This window comes from Ictidomys tridecemlineatus, chromosome 10, assembly GCF_052094955.1.
Source record: "Ictidomys tridecemlineatus isolate mIctTri1 chromosome 10, mIctTri1.hap1, whole genome shotgun sequence".
Lineage (NCBI taxonomy): Eukaryota > Metazoa > Chordata > Mammalia > Rodentia > Sciuridae > Ictidomys > Ictidomys tridecemlineatus.
This window is the reverse complement of record NC_135486.1, coordinates 30,873,620-30,894,708: the sequence shown is the minus strand read 5'-3', so window position 1 is coordinate 30,894,708 and position 21,089 is coordinate 30,873,620. Positions and strand designations below refer to the sequence as shown.

The window sequence follows — 21,089 nt, the reverse complement described above, 5'->3', positions numbered from 1 at the left end:
ATCTATGAACTTTCAAATTCCTTTATCTCAAAAAAGAAAAAAAGGGGGAGCAGAATAAAATTCTGGAGTGCTCCTGGCTAAGAGGATCACAAAAGACCTTCCCATTGACCCTTATAAATGTCAGAAATAAACCTCAACTATGAGATGTTTAAGGCAATAAATAAATGTTGAATGACTTTAGCCAAAGAACTTTAGTTCTGGGCTTTTCTGAAGTATCCTCAAACTTTAAACAATAATCTAGAACTATAATATTTAATAATCTATTTTTAGCACAGTGACAAAAGAATTCCTTGCTATCACAGATATAGCAAAGGTATGGGAAAGTTCCTTGGGAAAGTGAACATGGTTTGCAAACCTCAGGACTTTAAGACCCAAAGAGGATCATCGATAGTTTGATAGACATTACTTAGTCTTTCAAAAATTTATCTGCCTTTTCCTGCATGCTAATTTTTTTTAAAGAGAGAGTGAGAGAGGAGAGAGAGTGAGAGAGAGAGAATTTTTAATATTTATTTTTTAATTTAATATTTATTTTTTAGTTCTCAGTGGACACAATTTCTTTGTTGGTATGTGGTGCTGAGGATCGAACCCGGGCCGCACGCATGCCAGGCGAGCGCGCTACCGCTTGAGCCACATCCCCAGCCCACATGCTAATTTTTAATAGCTTAGTTTATAAACTTTTAATAGCCACAACATATATAGTATTGTAGTTCACACTGAGGAAAGAAGGTTAAGTCAAGTATTATCAGTTAGAAACAGTTTAAGTTATCTTTTTCTCCTTTTGGAGCTCAGAGAACAGAATGGTGATTTTCAGGCCTATTTATGAGTATATGAGTATAGGAGCCAAAGAATAAATTTTTATTTTTCATTATCAGCAGATACTTTTCTGGCATTAATCTACTTAACAACTATTAAGTGCTCACTGAATGCAAGGTGCTGAGGCAGGAGGATCCCAAGGTCAAGACCAGCCTCAGTGACTTAGCAATACCTTATCTCAGAATATAAAAAAGGCTGGGGATATAGCTCAGTGATAGAGCACTCATGAGTTCAATACCTAGTAACACAAAAAAATTACTTATGTATATGTACATAACACAATTTGATCAATTTCACTCTCTAGAACCTCCCCTTTTCCCCCTAGACCCCCCTCCTCTACTCTACAGGTCCAGAGGAATATATAAAGTTCTTTAAGACATGATTGCTATTTTCAAAAAGACTACAGGAAATCTCAAGGTTTATATAACTATAAAGTCTCTACACTGCTAAAATTAATAATCAAGCCCTACTTTTCTATATGTTTTTATATAAATAATTTCTAATCTCATAGTAAACAAATAAGCTGTTTTTAAGGAGACCATCGATGACACACAGCCAAGTCGGAAGATAAAACCAATAAGAGCTTCACTCACTAGCCTGTGTATTGATCTGTTGCTCTGCTTTTGGGTACCTAAAAGGGCTATAATCATTATTTGGGGGTGAATAAATTCTGGAGGAAACAGATTCCTGGTCACTTGCCCCCTTCTTCATTTTCCCATGTTAATTCTTTGTTTTAGTTTATGTGCTGTGAAAATCCTCCCCTTTCTTTGGCGATGGGCCAGATCAGTGATGGTAACTCTCATTCATTGATGACTCTAGCATAGACTGCTCCTTACTGATAGGCACATGAGGGATTCTATCATGAAATAAATATCTTATCCTCACTTCTCCTTTGAAATGAATCATTCCAGAATGAAGATTTGGTCTTCATTCCACACATAAGGAAATGTAAATAGGGAGAAGCCACACAATTTTTTTCAGTCTAATAAAGGGTTTTTGACATGTGTTCTTCATGAAAAAGCAATAAAAGCTAAAAATCAAACCAACATACATATCCCTGAAAGGCCTGTGTACACTCTGGTGGGCTATTGTGATTTGGGGGGGTAGGGTGGGGACAGTGTCATCTGAGGCCTAAGGCAGCAACAAAGTCAAGGCGAAACAGGATCAACAAGTTGACCAGCACGGGGCACACAATAATTTTTGTTAGTTATTTTGTTATTTTGAAAATTACAAAAATGTTCCCAATTTTGCTTTCATATAGTTAAATAATCATGCCTTAGTGTTATGAAAGTTTAAAGAATAGAATTTCACTTAAGGATAAGGGATTATAAAGGCCCTTTAAGAAAATCGTTCTATAAACCCATCCTAGAATTGGTTCATGAGTTTACTGTTTTGCAGTTAAACTTAAATTTAGCAACAGCTTAAAAAGGCAAACAGTGAAAAGCTACCTCGTTTTTATGTGAACAACTCATGCAGCTTTTCCCAAAACCTTCACACATGTCTTTGTAGGCCCCACAGTATGGAAACGATAGTAAAGTTAGAAGGGGCAAGGGCTGGGGATGTGGCTCAAGCGGTAGGGCGCTCGTCTGGCATGCGTGCGGCCCGGGTTCGATCCTCAGCACCACATACCAACAAAGATGTTGTGTCCGCCAACTAAAAAATAAATATTAAAAATTCTCTCTCTCCTCTCTCACTCTCTCTTAAAAAAAAATGTTAGAAGGGGCAATTCAGAATCTGAGGTTTTTCAAGGGCAGGGACAAGGGCAATACTTACCACAGGGCATCTGGAAATATGTGGGGATACTAATTGTCACAATGATGGAAAGTGCTACTGTAATTTAGTAGGTCAGGGACAGGGATGCTGAATATCCTGCTATGACAGAGACAGACCCACAGTGTGAAGAATCACCCTCCCAAAATGCTCACAACACCTTGATGAGAAAAAAACACATGATGGATTGATCAGAAGCATTAATAGGGCAAATCAGGTCTTTTTGTTTAGTTGAAAAGTGGCAAAAGGTTTGTTTATTTAATAAGGTACATAGTTGTCTAAATACTGTAATGTATATGTAATTTAAAAGTATATGACTTGTTTGGGCTGTGGTTGTACAGCTCAGTGGTAGAGTGCTTGCCTTCATATGTATGAGGCACTGAGTTCGATCCTCAGCATCACATAAAAATAAATGAATAAAATAAAGGCAGTGTGTTCATCTACAACTAAAAATTTAATTGTTTAACACTTTTGTTAAAACTTGATTACAAAAGAGAGAGTTGGGCTGAGAATATAGCTCCAGGCTAAAGCAGTTGTGTAGCATGTATGAGGCTCTGGGTTCGAACACAGCACCACAAACACACAAAGGTAGAGTTGGAAAGATAAGCTTCATGCATACATTATCCCCCAATTCATCAGACGATACATTTTAAATACATTCAGTTTATTGTATATAAATTATATCTCAATGAAGTTATTTTATTTTATTTTTTTAAGGTACTGGGGATGGAATCCAAGAATGCTCTGTTCCTTAGCGACACCCCCAGGCTTTTTTATTTTTTATTTTGAGATAGGGTCTTGCTAAGTTGTCAACACTGCCCTCCAACTTGTCATCCTCCTGCCTCAGCCTGCTATCTATCTATGGTACTAGGGATTGACCCAGTGGCGCTTCATCACTGAGCTACATCCCTAGCCCTTTTTGGAGACAAGGTCTTGCTAACTTGCCCAGGTTGGCCTTGAACTTGTGATTCTCCTGCCTCTGCCTCCCACATAGCTGGGATTAAAGGTGTGTGTCACCACTCCTGGCCTAATGTTCTTATGATAGCATAGATCCTGAAACAGAGTTTATTAGAATGTTGCTGGTCTACAATAAGTTGACGTCTACCCTTTTCTGTTTTGCAGACACTGTTGACATATATAGTGTAATTGTTTGTCTATGTTTGGTGTATATGTACCATATTTTATATCTATGTTTTCAGTTATAAATACTTTAAAACAGTTAAAGATAAAAGATGCTATTGTACTAGTAGGTTTTAATTTTCATTTCTTTTATCTGATATTTTCAAACGATTTTCTTCTAAGTTGACTGAATTCTCTAAACAAGCAACTTTTATTTTTTCTGCCTTTCACATTTTGCTTAGAGATCAGTTTTCTCCTTCATCTGGGGTTCTGTGGGCAGTGGATGGCGGGGGCGAGCGGGGGTTAAGCTTTGATTCTTGCCAAAAATATGACTATACCTCTGAAAATGATATAAAAGCTTTTCCCTGAGCCTAAGATAATATGAGATGCCAAAAAATCAAAACAAATAAACCTTTAACCAACATAAGAGAGAAAAAGTTCAAAGAAAAATATTTCATAGGGAGAGTATTATTTTTGTCCAGATTACTTAGACCCATTGGTAAGTAAAGAAGAGTCTCTTTACATTTTTTAAACAATGCATTTCAAACCCACATCATAATTCAGAAAAAAAAAGTTCCTTTAGTTATCCATGGGGGAAACAGGTAACAATTCTGAGGGTACACAAGTTAATGGTCCTGTCAACTCTGTCATCCCCACATTGCAATGACAGTTTAATTTCGCATAAATACAATTATGCGGAGGCAAACACTGTGGAAGAGTAGGAGGGCTACAGATGCACTTCTCTAGGAAATACTACTTGTGAGGTTCATGAGGCATGGCGATGTTTGTGGTAAACAGGAGCAATGTGGGAATCAAATTAATTAGATTCCTAGACTGTTGCTTCGCATGCAGTACAGGGAAGCATTAAGCTTCACAGTGACCTAGCTGACTGTACACATACATGAAGAGAGCACGTTGTTCTCTGAGCACAGAGAGCATGGAGATGCTAATAGCCGAGAGTCTTCAGTACTGCTCAAAGTGGTCTCTACACAGTGCTGGGTGTCATGTTACTACCTGGGTTGGCTGATTTGGGATGATAACAAATTGTGATTCAAGTTAAGGTCACATAGTTGATCTCCATATGCTTAGCACCACACTCAAACAAACAAAAAAATAAATTACTTTTCCATGTCTTAGTCTGTTGGTGACTTAGCTATCTTCTACTGGGCTGAGGATGTAGCACAGTGGTAGAGGGTTTGCCTAGCCAAGTACAAGGCCCTGGATTCTATCCCCAGTGCTGCAAAAAAACCAAAACAAAATAAAACAAAACCCACTACTGGTCATAATACAGACTGACTGAATATTCAAAACCCATCATTACAACTGGAATCAAAATTCAAACAGCAAAGCAGATATACTACTGTTCACCACCCAGAATAGTGACCATCAAATTTTACTTTTGAGAGCCAGGGCTTGGAGCACACGTTTGTAATCCCAGAGCTCAGGAGGCAGAGGCAGAGAATTGCAAATTGGAGGCTAACCTGGGCAATTTAGCTAGATCCTGTCTCTAAATAAAATTTAAAAGTTGGGGGATGTGCCTTAGGGGCAGAGTGCTTATATTAGCCCTGGGTTCAATCTCCAGTTAAAAAAGAAAATCCGATGTTCTAACCCATGAAACTTGTACAGCCTAGGTACAAGGTCAAATGTCTTTTTTTTTTTTTTTTTAGTGCTGTTTGTGGAAAGTATTCAGTCTTATTGGAAGCAAGACAAGCTAGTGTGAATGCTGGTTTCTTTCTTTTTATTCTTTGAAACAGTTCCTGTTTGCCACCGACCTAACAGTTCCTATAAAACAAATATATTTCTTGAAGGCTTGAAGATGAAACCCGAAGGTAAAATTTGTTCCCTAAATTGGTGTAGAACTGAGGTCTTTGGCAGGAGGTCATTGTTATAGTGGTGGTGGTTAAAATATGATTAATTTTCTTTAATGGTTATCAGACTTTTCCATTTTCCTATTACTTGATTCATCTTGATATCTTCTATTTTCCCCAATGTCCACTTAAACTTTCAGGTTTATTATAGCATACAGTTATTCAACATAATGTCTTATATTTCTGTTTTATCTATAATTTGTCCCCCTTTTCCTTCCTAATACTGTTTGTTTACATTTACTCTTTTTAAAATCAGACTACCAAAGGTTTATTGTATTCAACCTTTTTATATAATCAACTTCTGGGGTTACCAACCATTCCATGGATATTTAATTTTTTTGTTCAGTAGTGTCTGTTTTGATATTAATTTTATTTCATTCCTTCTATTTTATTTGGGCTCACTTTATTTTCTTGCTAACCATGGCTGCTGCTATTCTCCCTTCTCTGTCCCAGGTGCTGGGGATCCATCCCGGGCCTCACGCATGCTAACTTGCTGTGTTGAGTTGAAGGCTTATCTCATCATCTTCTTGTGGAACTGTACTGTCTCATGCCCTTGATGCCCTTAATTCCCTAGCTTAAATTCCATGGTCCATTATTATCAGCACTCTCTTTCCCCTTTCTCCCTTTAGAATATTCTGCGAAATGACCTTGTTCAAATCCAATTTCCTCCCTGTTCCACACCAGCTCCTGCGTAACTTAAATGTGGCTAGATAAAAACATACAATCGTGCTCAGTGGTCTCAATTTAAATTCTTTATTTTAACCTTCAGTGTATTCTTAAGGATCCCTTTTCCTTTCAACCAAACATCTAACACTTCCTTCCTCATGCTCATTCCTTGGCTCTTTCGTCTTGTTTTCTAACTCATTAGAAAATTGAAGCAACCAGAAGAGAACTTCCACAGACTCTCATTACCACCTCCTATTCTCTCATCTGTTATCACTGGTGAATTTAACATACCTCTATTTAGAGCCAGTCCTTCAACTTGTGTCCCTCACAAGATTTTACTCATGGACCTTATGACAACAGTTCACTCTTCCTCCTACACTGTCATATCTATTTCCTATTTCTGTCCTGGATCATTCCCATTAGCAAACATGCACCTATATCTCCCATCATTTTTTTCTTGGGGGGTAGTAGTGGTGGTGGTGGTGCTTTACTACTGAGCTATATTCTCAGCCCTTTTTATTTTGAGACTGAGTCTCACTAAGTTGCTGAGGTTGGCCTCAAACTCGTGATCCTCTTTCCTCAGCCTCCCGAGTTACTTGGACTGTAGGTTTGTACCACTGCAGCTGGCTTATTTCTCCCATCTTAAAAAAAAACCCTTCTCTTGACTATATTTCCCCTGCATGATGCCACTGCATTTCTTTGTCCCCCTTTATTGAAAAAGATTTTTTAAAAAACTGACTTTTCCCCAATGTTTCCAATTCCTCTTCTCTCAATGTGTCTCCCACCACTGTTTCCCTCAAACCACTCTTCCTTAAGGTTACTATGTTACCAGAATCAATGATCAGTTCTTAGTCTTCATCTCACTTGACCTTTCAGAACACATAACACAGTTGATAACTACCTCCTAAATGATCAATTTTCTCACTCTCATTGGACACCGCATACTTCCTGGGTCCTCTTTTCCATGTTGTGTCTCCATTGTCTCATGGTCTCCTAGATTTAAATATCATCTAACTGCTCCATAGATTTGTATACCCAACTACCAAGTTTTCCAGTTGGATATCCAGAGATCTCAAACGCAACTACCCTAGGCTATATTCTCAGTTTTCTTGCCCAACCTGCTTCCTCTGCAAGCTTCTCCATTTCAGTTCAGTCAGTTGCTTAGGCCAAAGCCATAAAAACTCATATCCCACACAAGACCCTTCAGGAAATATTGGATCTTCTTTCAAAGGTACCCAGAATTTTACCAACTCTCTACATCTCTACTGCTACCATATGATCCAAGCACCCATCATCTTTTGCCTGGATTATGCTAACTGTCCTGGTTTCTGATCTTATCTCAAATCTAATCTCAACACTAGAGTGATTTGAAACTTAAGTCAGATCATGTCACTTTTCTACTCAAATTCTTGCAATGGACCCTTGTTTTACTCAGAGTATATAACCAAGGCCTATAACACAGTATACTCACATAATCTGATTCTCTTTCCTACTAATTTCTCCCATAATTTCTTACATGTGCCATTTCTTACTTTCCCACCATATAGCCTTTGCTCTAGTTGTTCTGTTTTCCTGGAATAATCTTCCTCCAGATGTCTTGGTGAGTAGTTTGAACAGCTTCAAATCTTTGTTCAAATCTCAAAATACTGAAAAAATTTACTCTGACCCCCTAATTTGATACCAAAACATCTCCACTGAATCCACCTTAACCAACTCTTTTTAAACTGCATCAGTGTCTAACATCTTATATTTTTTAGTATATTTATTGTTTACTGTCTCTTTCTTCCCACTATTCCCTGCTAGAACATATGCTTTAACAGGATCTTTGTAAATTTTGTTGACTAATGGATTCCAAGTATCTAGAACATTATCTGGCAAATATCAGGCAGTCGATCAATAAATATTTATTGAATAAATTAGTAAATGTTGACTTTTAATTTCATGTGGTCCTTATGATATAATGTTCCATGTATGCTTCTTATCTATTGGATTAATCTGGTTAATTATGTTGTTCAAATCCTTTAAATCCTTAAGTATTTCTGTCAGACATGCTGATTTCTGAGAGAGGCAAATTAAAATTGGCAATATTGACTAGAGATGCATTGTTTGTAATTCTGTCAGTTTTTGAGACAATATTATTAATTTCTCAAGTTCACTATTTTATATCTTTTTGGAGGATTGTTTCCTTTTGTGGGGGGGATTATTCCTTTTTTTTTTTTAATAAACAAGACTTATCTTTCCATCATTTGATGCTTTCTGTATAAAATTATCTTTTGATGTTAATATTGCCAATTTTCTCTTTGAGTATTTGCAATATCTTTTTCTCATACTTTTATGTTTTACCTTTCAGTGTCATTTTAAAAACAGAATATAAGCTGGACACAGTGTTGCATGCTTGTAATTCCAGTTGCTGAGACGCATGGCATTTTTGCCAGAACGGAGTGAGTGGTTGAGAGGTGACGCCAGCCAGCCACTGAGATGATGATGGTTATGTTAAGCTGTGTATTCAATTGTATATTAGACCCCTGCGGTCCGCCTTGGCCCACTACTTTGGAGTTCTCCCTTTCATTATTTCTCCTTCTAAAATGCATTCTGAAAGCTTTTCTCAGTTCTATTTTCTAATTTACTAGTTTTCTCTTAATCTATAAAAAGTATGCTGTACAACCTAACTGCTCTTTTATTTCAATATTATATTTCACTTTCAAGATGTCTAAATGATTTTTTAAAAAAATCTTTCTCTTCTTGTTTTGTTACCTGTTATTCTGGTTTTATGAAACCTAACATTTCTATATAGGGAGAATTTTAACTCATTTTGAATTCTCATATTACTCTTTTTTTTCCTCAGGTACAAATTCTCTTATTTGTTGGGTCTTGTAACTGCTTTTCATGGTCTAAAGTTTTATCAGGTTCTTTGTAATGTTTTGAGCCCTCAGTTTTTATGATAGTTTGGTGTACCTGTGTCTACAGGAAGTTTCAAATCGCCTTAGCTTAGATCTGGTAAGATGCCTACAATGAACCAGACTGTAAGCTGCTTGCTCTGGGGTCTTCTTTCTTCTAGGTATTCCACTTCAAATTAGTGAAGCCCTAAAGCAATTTACTGAGACCTTGTCTCAAAATTAAAAAAAAAAAAATAGGGGTTGGGGTTGTGGCTCAGTGATAGAGTGCTTGCCTAGCATGTGTGAGGCACTGGGTTCCATTCTCAGCACCATGTATAAACAAATAAATAAATAAATAAAGGTCCATCAATAACAAAAAAATTAAAAAAAAAAAAAGGGCTGGGATATGGTTCAGTGGTAAAGCCCCTTTGAGTTCAGTCCCCAGTACTTTAAAAGAAAAATAAAAGTTTGAGTCTAATTCTATCTTGAATGGGTCACTGGGTGCCTGTGCTTTCTTGCTTCTGCTAGTCTTCCTCTACTTCTGCTCAGGAACAAGCAGCTTATTTCTGGCATTAACACTACTGGGATGACCTAAATGAACACAGCACCTATTTGCAGACAGTATAGTGTGTCCCTGGCTCCTGAATTCAAGTTCTAAGTGGATGAGATCCTTGCAAAAAAATCCCGTCCAATTGCCTGTATCCATTCACAGCTCACCTATCACAGTCTCTTTTCTCCCCATTACCAGCCAACAGTGACCTTCTTTTTTTAAAGTATGAATAATTAAAAAAAAAAAAACTTTAAAAAATATTTATCCATCAGTTCTGTTTTGGAATGTGAGGGATAAGATTCAGAATGTGCTCACTCTGCCATTCTGTCCTAGAAGTCCCAGAATGGCTTTCACTTTTGAAATGAGAGCAGTTCAATTATCCTGATCTCACCAGTCTTATAGACATTTGCATATAATACCCAAACTCAAAATAAACTGTAGTGGAAGAAAATTTCCATTATTTGGAAAATATATATATGTATGTGTGTACGCATACACACACACACACACACACACACACACACACACACACACACATTTGCATTGAAATAGATAACAGATGTATTGGAAAATCAAAAATGGAGGAAAGATGGTTTTGAAAAGGTAAGAACCAGGGATATCAGCAGATTTTTACCATAAACTTTTTGTACAAACTGCCATTACTTTCCATAAATGGAATCAGACTGAACAAAAGAATACGGTGCTTTCCCCAGCCCGAGGAAGGGCCACTGAAGCCAGCAGAGTCCTGTTATAAGCACCGACCTGCACTTCTGCATCTGGAAGACCGCCATCAGCACAGTGGAAAGAATGCTGGACTGGGAACTCAGAACTGCTCTAGTTTGTTCTCTACCACTAACTTATTATACAACTTAGGTTAAGCTCTGCCTCCTTTTTGGTCCCAGGTCTTTACATCTGCAAAATAAAGAAGCTGGGCTAGAATACCTTAAAAGTACCTTCTAGAAATAATTTTCTGTGACCTCAACAATTTTGTAAGCTGACTCCTCCATTATGCAGTTTGCTGAGTAAATAATTTGAAGGAAAAGGAAGAAAACCATGCATTCTTGCAATCAGTCTTTGAATCAAATGGAAGTTAGAAGAATCACAGATGCTTGGTTTTGTTTAATTACCACTCTGCAGAGGAACAGCCTAGTGGCTGGATAAAGTTTCTCTATGGGTGTAGACACAACCTAAGTTTTAAATAGAAAAAGCAAATCAACCTAGACCCAAACAAAAACCCTACATACAAGTTCAGACAAAACAAAGTCTAAGATGTCTTTTCTACAAACATGTCTGTCACTAATAGCTGAGGAGACAAAAAAAAAATAGTAAATATCAAGCTGACAAGATCAAAGTGTAGATGAAGACAAAACTAAGCAGTATGAAGCAAAGTTACAGGATGTGAGAGATCTGAGCCTACACATGTTAAAGATAGTACAATTAGAAATTTTATGTGAACAGTCAGGCACAGTGGCACACCCTGTAACATGAGCTACTCAGAAACCTAAGGCTGGAGGATTTTTAAGTTTGAGGCCAGCCCAGGCAACTCAGTGAGAGAGCACCCTGGGTTCAATCCTTAGTTTTGGGGGTAGGGGGTGGGATTTAACAGAAATGTAAGAAAGGAAATTAGGAATAAAAGGTTAATGTTGGAGTTTTTAAACAGAAGGATAAGGAATAAAAGATTAATGTTGGAATTTTTAAACAGAAGGATAAGTGGATAAAAAATTAATTAGGGCTGGAGATGTAGCTAAAAAAATAGAAAAAACTGGGTTGAAGTGGCAGGAAAATTAAAAATAAATCTTGGAGTTTCTCAGAGCTTTGACTACGGATCATGATAAGAATGTGTACAAACTCTTTACATTTGCCACAATGCAGTAAAATCCAAGCTGATTTGGACTTCAAAGGTCTGGAGGATGGAGCATATACAGTCTTGTATAGTTAAATTATCTACAATCTTGTGTAGATAATTTCCAACTCCCATAGACATACTGTTTTCTAAAACAACATTCATTGAAAGTACCTTACCATCTACACTGTTGTATGTGTGACATGGTCTGTTGCACCTAAAATGCAACAAACACCTACAATGGATATACATGATAGTGGGGTAGGTGTCCAATAGATTTCTATTCACTGTTCAGTATTTCTGATACAGATGAAATAGGCAACCAATCAGAAGAAAGAGACAAAGCTCTCTGACAAAATTCCTGTTCAGTTCATGATCAGGCCACTAAGCAGCCTTCACTTTCATGCAAACATTCAAGTTTTGTTAAGTTTCCATTACCAAAGCATTTAATCGGGGGGGGGGGGCAGGGATAGGTCAGTCACATTTAGTGTCACCACAAATACAGCCACTATTAACACTTGGTGGCTATCTCCCTGGTCTTCTCATCTGGTCCTGTGTGTCCTCTATTCCCCCATAGCTGCAATCATAATACCTCTATGAGTTTACATTTAGTTCTTTCAGTAATATTTTATCATAATTATTTATCCAGATTGCATTATTTTTGTAACTCACTTTTAATGGCTGCTTTTATACCTGACCCTGATTCAAGGCAACATCCCTGTGTGGCCAGCAGGCTGGGAATGGTAGGACAAACTATGATTCATGGCATTCCACTGTGTGGATGAATCATAGTTTACTTAACTACTGCCAAAATAATGGACATTTAGGTTGTTTCCAATTTCCCCACTATCATAAATAGCTAAATGGACTAAGTCTGTTTTGGTCAATAGTACCTAACAGTTTTCCACATAGTAGGCACTCACCAGTACAACATGGTCACCACATTCTCACCTAAACTGGGCATTATCTTTTCAGTCTTTGCCTATTACAATTAGTGAAAATGTAATTACATTATTGCTACTAATACCAGAAAATCTTGTAAGTACATTATAATTGCTGTTTCTTATATGGAGCTACAAAATAGGGATAATCTTATTTTTATAGATGAAAGAACTTTGAGAGTTCACAGAGATTAAACTACTTTTCTAAGATCATACAGCTAATAAGAGATGTAACCAGCCTAAGTCTTCTGGCTCCAAAATCAATGCTGCTTCTAACAATCCACATATCCTCCAATCACCCTAGACTCCTCTTCGTGTTTCATTATCCACATCCAGAAAAATAGTAAATCTTGCTGTTTTCACAGGTTAAAGTGTTTCCATTCTGTCCATACTTAACATAAGATATCTACTTCATTATCCTTCATCTAGATCCTTTGCTTTCTAGGTATAAGGGATGTTCACAGAAGAGGAGGGATATACAGAGTGTGTGTGTGTTAATCATCTCATTTTCCCAAGAAGAGATCTACCAAGTTATTTGTATATGTGCTATGAAAGAAATATTCCTGCTTTAGTTTAGGGCCAGCCTGTAGTAATCTAGAGCTTAATCCTGGGCCCTCTTTCCTTCTTTAATTATATTCCTTTCTTGGTGATCTCACCCAGTCTTAAAATACCAGGTCTAAAATATCATCGCAGTCACCTAAGGCAATGACTGCAAAATACTTACCTCTGCAGCTTTACTCTCACTCCCATGAGCAGCTGATTCTTATGTCTAATTGTCTACTTGACATCTCATCTTGGAAGTCTAATAGGAATATCTTCTGTTCCAGTAGAATATGGCCTCTATGAGGGGCAAGAACATTGTCTAATGCCCAGTGCCTGACACATAGTGGATAAACAATAAATACAGGTTGGTTGAACAAAAGCATGCTGTTATATAAGCAAAAGACTTCCCAAATGAGATTAGACTGTTCTGGGAGGGCTTTGAGAATTTGGTATTCTGAGTTAAATGTACATTTCTGGAGGTCAGGAAGGAGTAGAGTTTGGTTCTAAGCTCTCTCAGGGTGCCACAGTTAACCCTACTTTTTAATGATAACCTACCTGGGATGTTAGCAATCCATAAACATACCTCTAGGAACACTTCAAATTTGCCTATTAAAAATCACCTAGGAGACAGTTACAATATTTCCAAGCCTTACTATCATGCCCCTCCTAATTCAGAATCTCAAGGGAGAAAGGTCTGAAAAATTTACAGCATAAACAAATGACTCCAGTGACATATCAACAAGTTTGAGAGAGATTACTATAGATGCTTTTCCTATTGGGTTATTATCACTGAAACTTTATGGATACAAATATCCACATGTACTCTTAGTTCTAACTCAAGCATTCCAGAAATTATTTATAAGTCACCCAAACGTTTCATTGACTTCATTCCAGAGCAGTAGAGGTCACCAGTGACCTAAGAGTCCTTCTCATACAGCATGACATACATGGAGTAGACCCTTAGTCTCAATTAAGGATCTGATTTTGCTTACTTGGCAAAAAATTAGTTGTGTGAACCCATGCTCAATTACCATACCTTACATGAGTTTACTCTGACATATGGTCAACTTTCATCACTTTCTTCCTTAAAGTTTGTTGAAGAATCAGGATTTCAGTTTCTCTCTCCAAAAATCCACTCCTCTTAGCTAGCAGGCAAGCTAGGGTCAAAGCTTTGCAGATTTTGTCACCCTCCCCACAAATCTCCAAAAAGTTTTTCTTGCATATTATAAGAAGACTGAAAGTTGATAAGGCAAAAGACTAATAAATTCTATAATCTCTCTCTCTCTCTCTCTTTTTGCCATGGTGGGGACTGTGCCCTACCACTAAGTGATATCCCCAGACCTTTTATTTTGAGACGGGGTTTTGCTAGATTGCCTTGGCTGGCCTCCAATTTACAATCCTCCTGTCTCGACCTCCTGAGTAGCTGGGATTACAGGCGTGTACCACCATGCCTGGTCCATACTCTATGTCTGACTAAGGAATTCAAAGACAACCAGTAATCAAAGTGAATGACAGCAATTAACAATCTTCTCACAAACACACTTTAAGTCAAAGTCACTTTTGGTCACAGTTTACAAAAACAGAATGTCTTAAGTGGCAACTAATTATATATCCCCAAACTGTAATCTCAGCTAACCTCAAAGACAGATCCTTGGGAGGGAAGAGGAACAGGATCAGATGAGAAAAGCAAATGGGGACACATTGGGAGAATCATTCTAGACTTTTTCCTCAAGAGGTAAAGAACTGAAACAGAACAGAACTACATTAAAATGACCTGGATCCATTTCCCTCTCTGTTCACTATCCCATTCAGGAAGCTTCTCATTAATGCTTTTCCAAGTGCAGACTGACAACATACATGCCTCTAAACAGATGATTTCCCTTGCCCACCCTGCAAAAACATTGATGGTAAATCAAGAGAATTATGCTCAGATGACAGAAAATTGACACTTCGAGTCATGTTGACATCAGCAAAACATTTTTTTAGATCAGTAACTTGGTGTAGAGGCCAGCAAACTGTGTCAAATTCAGTCCACCAGCCTGTTTTTGTAAATAAAGTTTAATTGGAACAGTTACTCCATTTATTTACATAATTGTTATGGCTGTTTTTCCATTGTAATAGCAGAGTCAAATAGTTACAATAAAGCAACATGACCCCCAAAGTAGAAAATATTTACGATCAGTCCCTTTACATAAAACATTTGCTGAACCTTTATCTAGAGTGCTTATGTGACAAAATGAAGCCTAGGCTGGTTTGTCCACCCCTAGCACATAGTACTGGAGAATATCTGCCCTCTTCGCTGGGTTTATGTTGCCCAGGCTGACCTGAAACTCCTAGGCTCAACTGATACTCCCATCTTAACCTCCCAAATAACTGGAACTACAGGTGTGCACCACCATGCCCAGTTCTACTAATAGATTTTATTTTGAGAATTTTAATATTTTATTTTATTTTTTTAGTTTTCGGCGGACACAACATCTTTGTATGTGATGCTGAGGACCGAATCCGGGCCGCACACATGCCAGGCGAGTGCACTACCTCTTGAGCCACATTCCCGGCCCCTACTAATAGATTTTAATAATGCCCTTCTTTTCCTCAGTTGCCAAAAACATCATCATAGTTTAAGCTATAGAATTCAAATTATAAGAAAACATTTTTAAAAATTCCAAAGCACAAAAAACATCAAGTATTTCTAAAATCCCAAACTCTGTTAAGGTACTTTTGTGTGAACATTCATGCACATTAAGGATCATATTTGGATACAAAACTACGGTTTTCCTATGAAGAAATTCATGGCCCCTAAATGGTTATTATCTGATTCTTGAACTTGCTTGATTGAAAACTGAGATGGCATGGAGAAAAATTAAAACTGGTAACTTGTAAATGTTCATCTTTAGGGCTGGGGATGTGGCTCAAGCGGGGTAGCGCGCTCGTCTGACATGTGTTCGGCCCGGGTTCGATCCTCAGCACCACATACAAAAAACAAACAAACAAACAAAAAACCAAAGATGTTGAGTCCGCCGAAAACTAAAAAATAAATATAAAAAAAAATTTTTCATCTTTACATTTTCACCCCAACTATCCTATCTTTTAGGTCCTACTAAAACAACACTTTCAAAGGCAGCATTGGTTAGAGCCTCAATTCAACATTCCTGCAGGGGCAAGTCTATAAACATTTCATTTGCTGAAAATGGGCTTCAAATCCCACACCAAGCTTTATACTTCAATCATGGGCCCAGAACTCTAACATTAGCTAAGCCTAAGCCATGGTTAAGACTCTCTAGCCATGCCATCAGCAGAAGAAATGAATACTTTCGTAACCAAGGTAACCCTTAGATTCCAACTGAAAGGGGAACAATTATTCTTGGAGGCTCTCTTATGATCAAAGCCATCATAGGACTGACTACTTTGATAAAAGAGTTGAACCCCAACTCCTTTGAAGACAACTGTATGAACTGTCATAATGGTAATGATGGGGTTCCAGGAATGCTCAAGTTGAAAATGATCCTTTTCTCAAGAACATCGTTAGTTGGCCCTGAATATTTTCTTTTTTCAAAGATAAATTGAAAAAATACCAGCAGGAAATTCACCACAATGCTAGCAATATTTTTTTTTCTGAATAGTATGGTTATGAAAGTTTTTTCTTATTCTTTATAGAAAAAAATGATTCCCTTTTTACAACAATTATTTTTAATACCCTTCACATTTACTATCCTGAAATGAAATTCACTTATACCAAACTTCGTTAAAATCATGAAAAATAACATAGTGAGAAGAAATAAATGTGAAGAAATTTATAACAAACTGTGTGTGTGTGTGTGTGTGTGTGTGTGTGTGTGTGTGTGTACTTGGATGCTGGGGATTGAACTCAGAGTCTCATGCACTCTCTACCACTGAGACACACCTTCAGCCCCTAAATATGTACTTTTCAATGTGTTAATTCTTGTTCCAATATCATTAGGAGGCATAACAATGCAGTAAGAGGTTTGGATACATCTTAAGATTCTCATGAGGCAAAATGCAGACCTGTAAAATCTGTTAAGTCATCATAATATAAATGGCATTACTATCAGGATGAGCAAAACTCAGCAGTTGCTCCTCAATTTACATGGTGTTTGAATTCTCAGAACTGCTCCCTACCAATTGAGTGTGTACATAAAATCAAGTAAGGTTTGAGACTAAGATACTAGACAGGTTTTCATCTTAGACTGTCCTGGGAGAAAGTCAAGAGTCAAGCAAGCTCAGGACAACTGCTGGACGTGAGACATCTTTCAAAATTAGCATCTGGCATATCTGATCCCTTCCAATAAATGCATCTAGAACATGCCCCATCACTATGTTCCCTGAAAGGGCCCTTAGGAATTTTTATAACCTCTTCTAAAAATGTTCTTGCTGCTTTTGAGAACCACTGTTGTATACTTTTCTGTGCTTCATAAAATTTCCTTTTGTAATCATGGGGGGCGGGGCAGGGAGAAGCTCCATCAGAATTTCAAGCTCCTAAGGGTCCCTGCAAATGAAAAGACGTAAGGTCACACGTTGCTAACAACCTTGAAGGCAGCTAGATGCTGAAAGAAGAAATTGAAAGAAAAGAAAAAGCCAAGAGGTTAACTACACCATTCTTAGAGGTCAGATAAATCTTTCACATCTTTGGATAAGATGTTTGAATGAAACCCAAACAGAAACCTTGAAGGTCAGTTTATTTCTATGTTAAAAAAGATTTCTGATTAAGGCAGAACTCACTGATGTAATGGGACATTGGGTCCAAATTTTCAGGGTCTCCAAGGAATACATGTAAGCTTTGATTACTGAAATTTCCTTGGCAACAGCATGACCTAAAATTAATAGAGTCCATAAAAGGAAGATGCCAAAAGAAACTTTGTTCTTAAGATGGTTTATGTGGTTTGGGCTAGAGCAAGGCACAACCCATATATAGAAAATCACAGCATCTATAGTATTTTAAGAAACTACAGTTGCAAAGAAAGAGCAAATGTACAGTGAGAGGAGAGATCCTTCCAGGCCATTGTGGAGTCAGCCACTAAAGAGGAGTCCTCAGTACACCCTGGGTAGCAGGCAACTTCCCCCATACAGAATCAGTTGGCTGCCCTTTCTCAATCTCCATCTCCTTCCCAGGATTATCCATGGACATCAATAGTACAGATCCAGGAGAGCTTGCCTTTCTACATGTGGAATGTCTGCCAATTCCCAGAGGCTGGCCACAAAAGGACTCTAACAGCCAATGCTTATTAAGTCTATCCTTATTTTTTATATCCTTGTGAACATCATCATGATATTAAGTTTCTCAGCCTTATTAAAACCCTCTCATTTCCTATCTGCCTAAAAATAAAGATGTTAGCGAAGAAAACCTCTATTTTATTATTCTTTTAACTCTGTTAAAAGAAATTAAGGCTTATTAAGAAAAAAAAGACTGAAGTTGTTATATAGTATACTACAAAAATATTACTTTTCTACATAAACAACTTAAGTCTCCCTGATAGCTCACCTACCATGACTTTAAACTTAGTCAAGCTGTTGTTCTATCTCAACAGTGCAGGCTTGTCTGGGAAATACCTTACCATATTAGGCAATCAGGCCTCAGAAAGAGGGGAAAGCAAAACAGACCTAGGATTTTACCTAAAAGGAGAATGGCAAAGATACTGCCCAGTGGTGGAGAGTGGACAGAAAATTGCTGAATCCTCTTCAGGACATAAAGGGGCTTCACAAGATTAACTAGCAAGATTAAAAATTACTGCTTGAGAGAAAGATCCAGAAAATGGCCAGAAGCAAAATAGTAAAAATTTAGAAAAACAGAAAAATGGGCTGTTATTTACTCAAAGAAAGAAAGTTGGGGAAAAACAGTCAAGATTAATGAAACTAGGACTGTTAGAAACAGGCAGAGAAGCACACATAGGAGGGGAAATTTAGTCATAAAAATGAAAGTCTGCTTGATCAAGGGAGAAATTTGCAGAGATTTGACTTGCTTAGGAACTCAAACGGTTCCAAGCAAAATTTGAAACATTTTAATCCTGTTCCTTCCATTTCTACTCATTTCTTTCCCCTATCTCAATGATCCCTTTTAAAATTCAGTCCTTAAAACCCCTCAGGTATGTGTCAGACATATGTTAGAATTATAGAGTCATTTGGGCTACTTCTCTTATTTTTCAAATAATCCATTCTTGAGAGGTTGTTTGGAGGTTCTAGCAGCAAAGTGCAGCTACTCATGTACCCTTGACCTAGAAGTGGTCTTTCCCTATGAGGGAAGATCGTCCTCTTCAACCAAGTGTTCAGCTTTGGGAAAGATGCACATGAAATGGGTAAGGGAGGAAGGGGACACTTGCTTAGCCAGCCAGATCATCTGAATCAACTCTGGCAATTAATGGAGAGACAGATGTCACAGCTAGATCATGCTCACATTCCAAGTAATAATTTTTAAGGATAAATTAATAAATAACTTTAAAATCACATGATTCTAAGGTCAACAAAAATATTCCAAAAGACTTACTCTCATCTGACTTAGGAATTTATAGATTTGGAACATTTTAATTTTAAACCCAGGTAGTCTGGCTTCTGAGTTAGTACTCAGAGCTTCTACACTACATTATTTGTCATAAAGTATGTGACATAAGACATATAACAAATATAAGAATTCAAATGAAGGCAAGGTGACAGCTGTACACTAAGGATATGACAATGATACTGGCAAATTAATCTCTCCAGGCCTTAGCTGTTGTCTTTATGAGAGGGTTAGTTAGATGGCCTTGAAAGTCCCTTTCAGTTCTAAGAATCGGTCTATAATCACCATTTTAGACATCACAGAGCTAAATCAAATTTTAGTATACAGTAGCATCTTAAAATACAAGGTCTTTGAAGAAGGCTTTTTAACTGAAATGGAAGAGCTAGTGATTTGAAGATGTAGCAAAGCTGAGAAAATCTAGGCAAGGCAAAAGTAACTAAAAGGTGAGTAAAATTAACAGGTCATTTTCAGGCATGATTAATTAATAGAACCTCTCTGATGTGGTAAGAATAGTCTTGTGACATAACTGGGCTTCAAAGGTCTCTGGACAAGGTTTGCAAAGAATGTTTTTAATTTTAAAAGACATCAGAGGATGCTCTGGGATACTCAACTTTTATATCACTATATGATTCTTTTATAAAAAGGCTGAAAAGATTTCATGGGATAATATCCCTATGAGAAAAAAAAAGTTAAAACAAGAATACAAAACTATCTGTTATTCTATATTCTGTTTTTGATTTGAAAAAAGAGAAAACTGTATTCATATTCTCAGAGTCAAGTGCCATGATTTCTCAGTCTCATGCTGGTTCTTCTCGTTTTCCTCATTTTGAACTCTGGAGTGCTACAGGCTTTGTCTTTAGGAATCTTCTATATGATGTTACTTTCTTGGTGACTGTATCCAACCCCTGGTTTTTTTCTTTTTTGGTACTAGGGGTTGAACCCAGGGGTGCTTAACCACTGAGCCACACCTCAACCCTTCTATTTGAATTTTATTTAGAGATAGGTTCTCACTGAGTTGCTTAGGGCCTCTCTAAGTTTCTAAGGCTGACTCTGAACTTGCAATCCTCCTATCTCAGCCTCCTGAGCCAATGGGATTACAGGTGTGTGCCATCGCACCTGGCCCAACCCCTTGGTTTAAAATATAATCTATATGTTTGCTGACATACAAGTTTATGTCTGAAGCTTGGGTCACTCACATAAACTCCAGACCCCTATATCTTTTGACATTTCCATGTAAAATATGTCAATCAAGTTTATTACATTTAAACCAAATGCCTACTCTTCCTTGACCAAATCTATTTTTCCCATAGTATTCTTCATCTCAGTTAATGAAAACTCCATTTCACGCTGTCTTAGCTAAAAGCTCTAGCATCAACCTTGACCTGTTTTCTCAACCTAAATCCAAGCCAATAGCAAAGTGGTTCTAACTTCAAAATGTATATTGAATAACAACTTCTCAGGATCTTTCTGTTTTTCCAATATTATTGGAAAAGCCTCTTAACTGATATTACTGCTTCCACTGAATCTTAAAGACCACTGATGTCCCCCCTCCTCCCCCCGAGTACAATCTTCAACATGGCAGGTAGAGT

General features: G+C 37.4%; 1 protein-coding gene across 14 annotated transcripts in view; it reads right to left on the bottom strand.

Moving 5' to 3' along the window:
- The window catches only part of Ppp1r12b (protein phosphatase 1 regulatory subunit 12B), a 215,713-nt gene that overhangs the window by 56,277 nt on the left and 138,347 nt on the right, over positions 1-21,089 (bottom strand). For 2 of the 14 annotated variants that reach the window (XR_005730313.2, XM_040276744.2), the window contains one exon: positions 15,032-17,496. The exons of the other annotated variants lie outside the window; for them this stretch is intronic. Coding sequence is in view for 1 of the 2 variants with exons in the window: in XM_040276744.2 (XP_040132678.1) it covers positions 17,479-17,496 (18 nt within the window). In the remaining variant the exon portion in view is untranslated. Of the gene's footprint in view, positions 1-15,031; positions 17,497-21,089 lie in introns of those variants that run through there. 14 annotated transcript variants of the gene reach the window in all.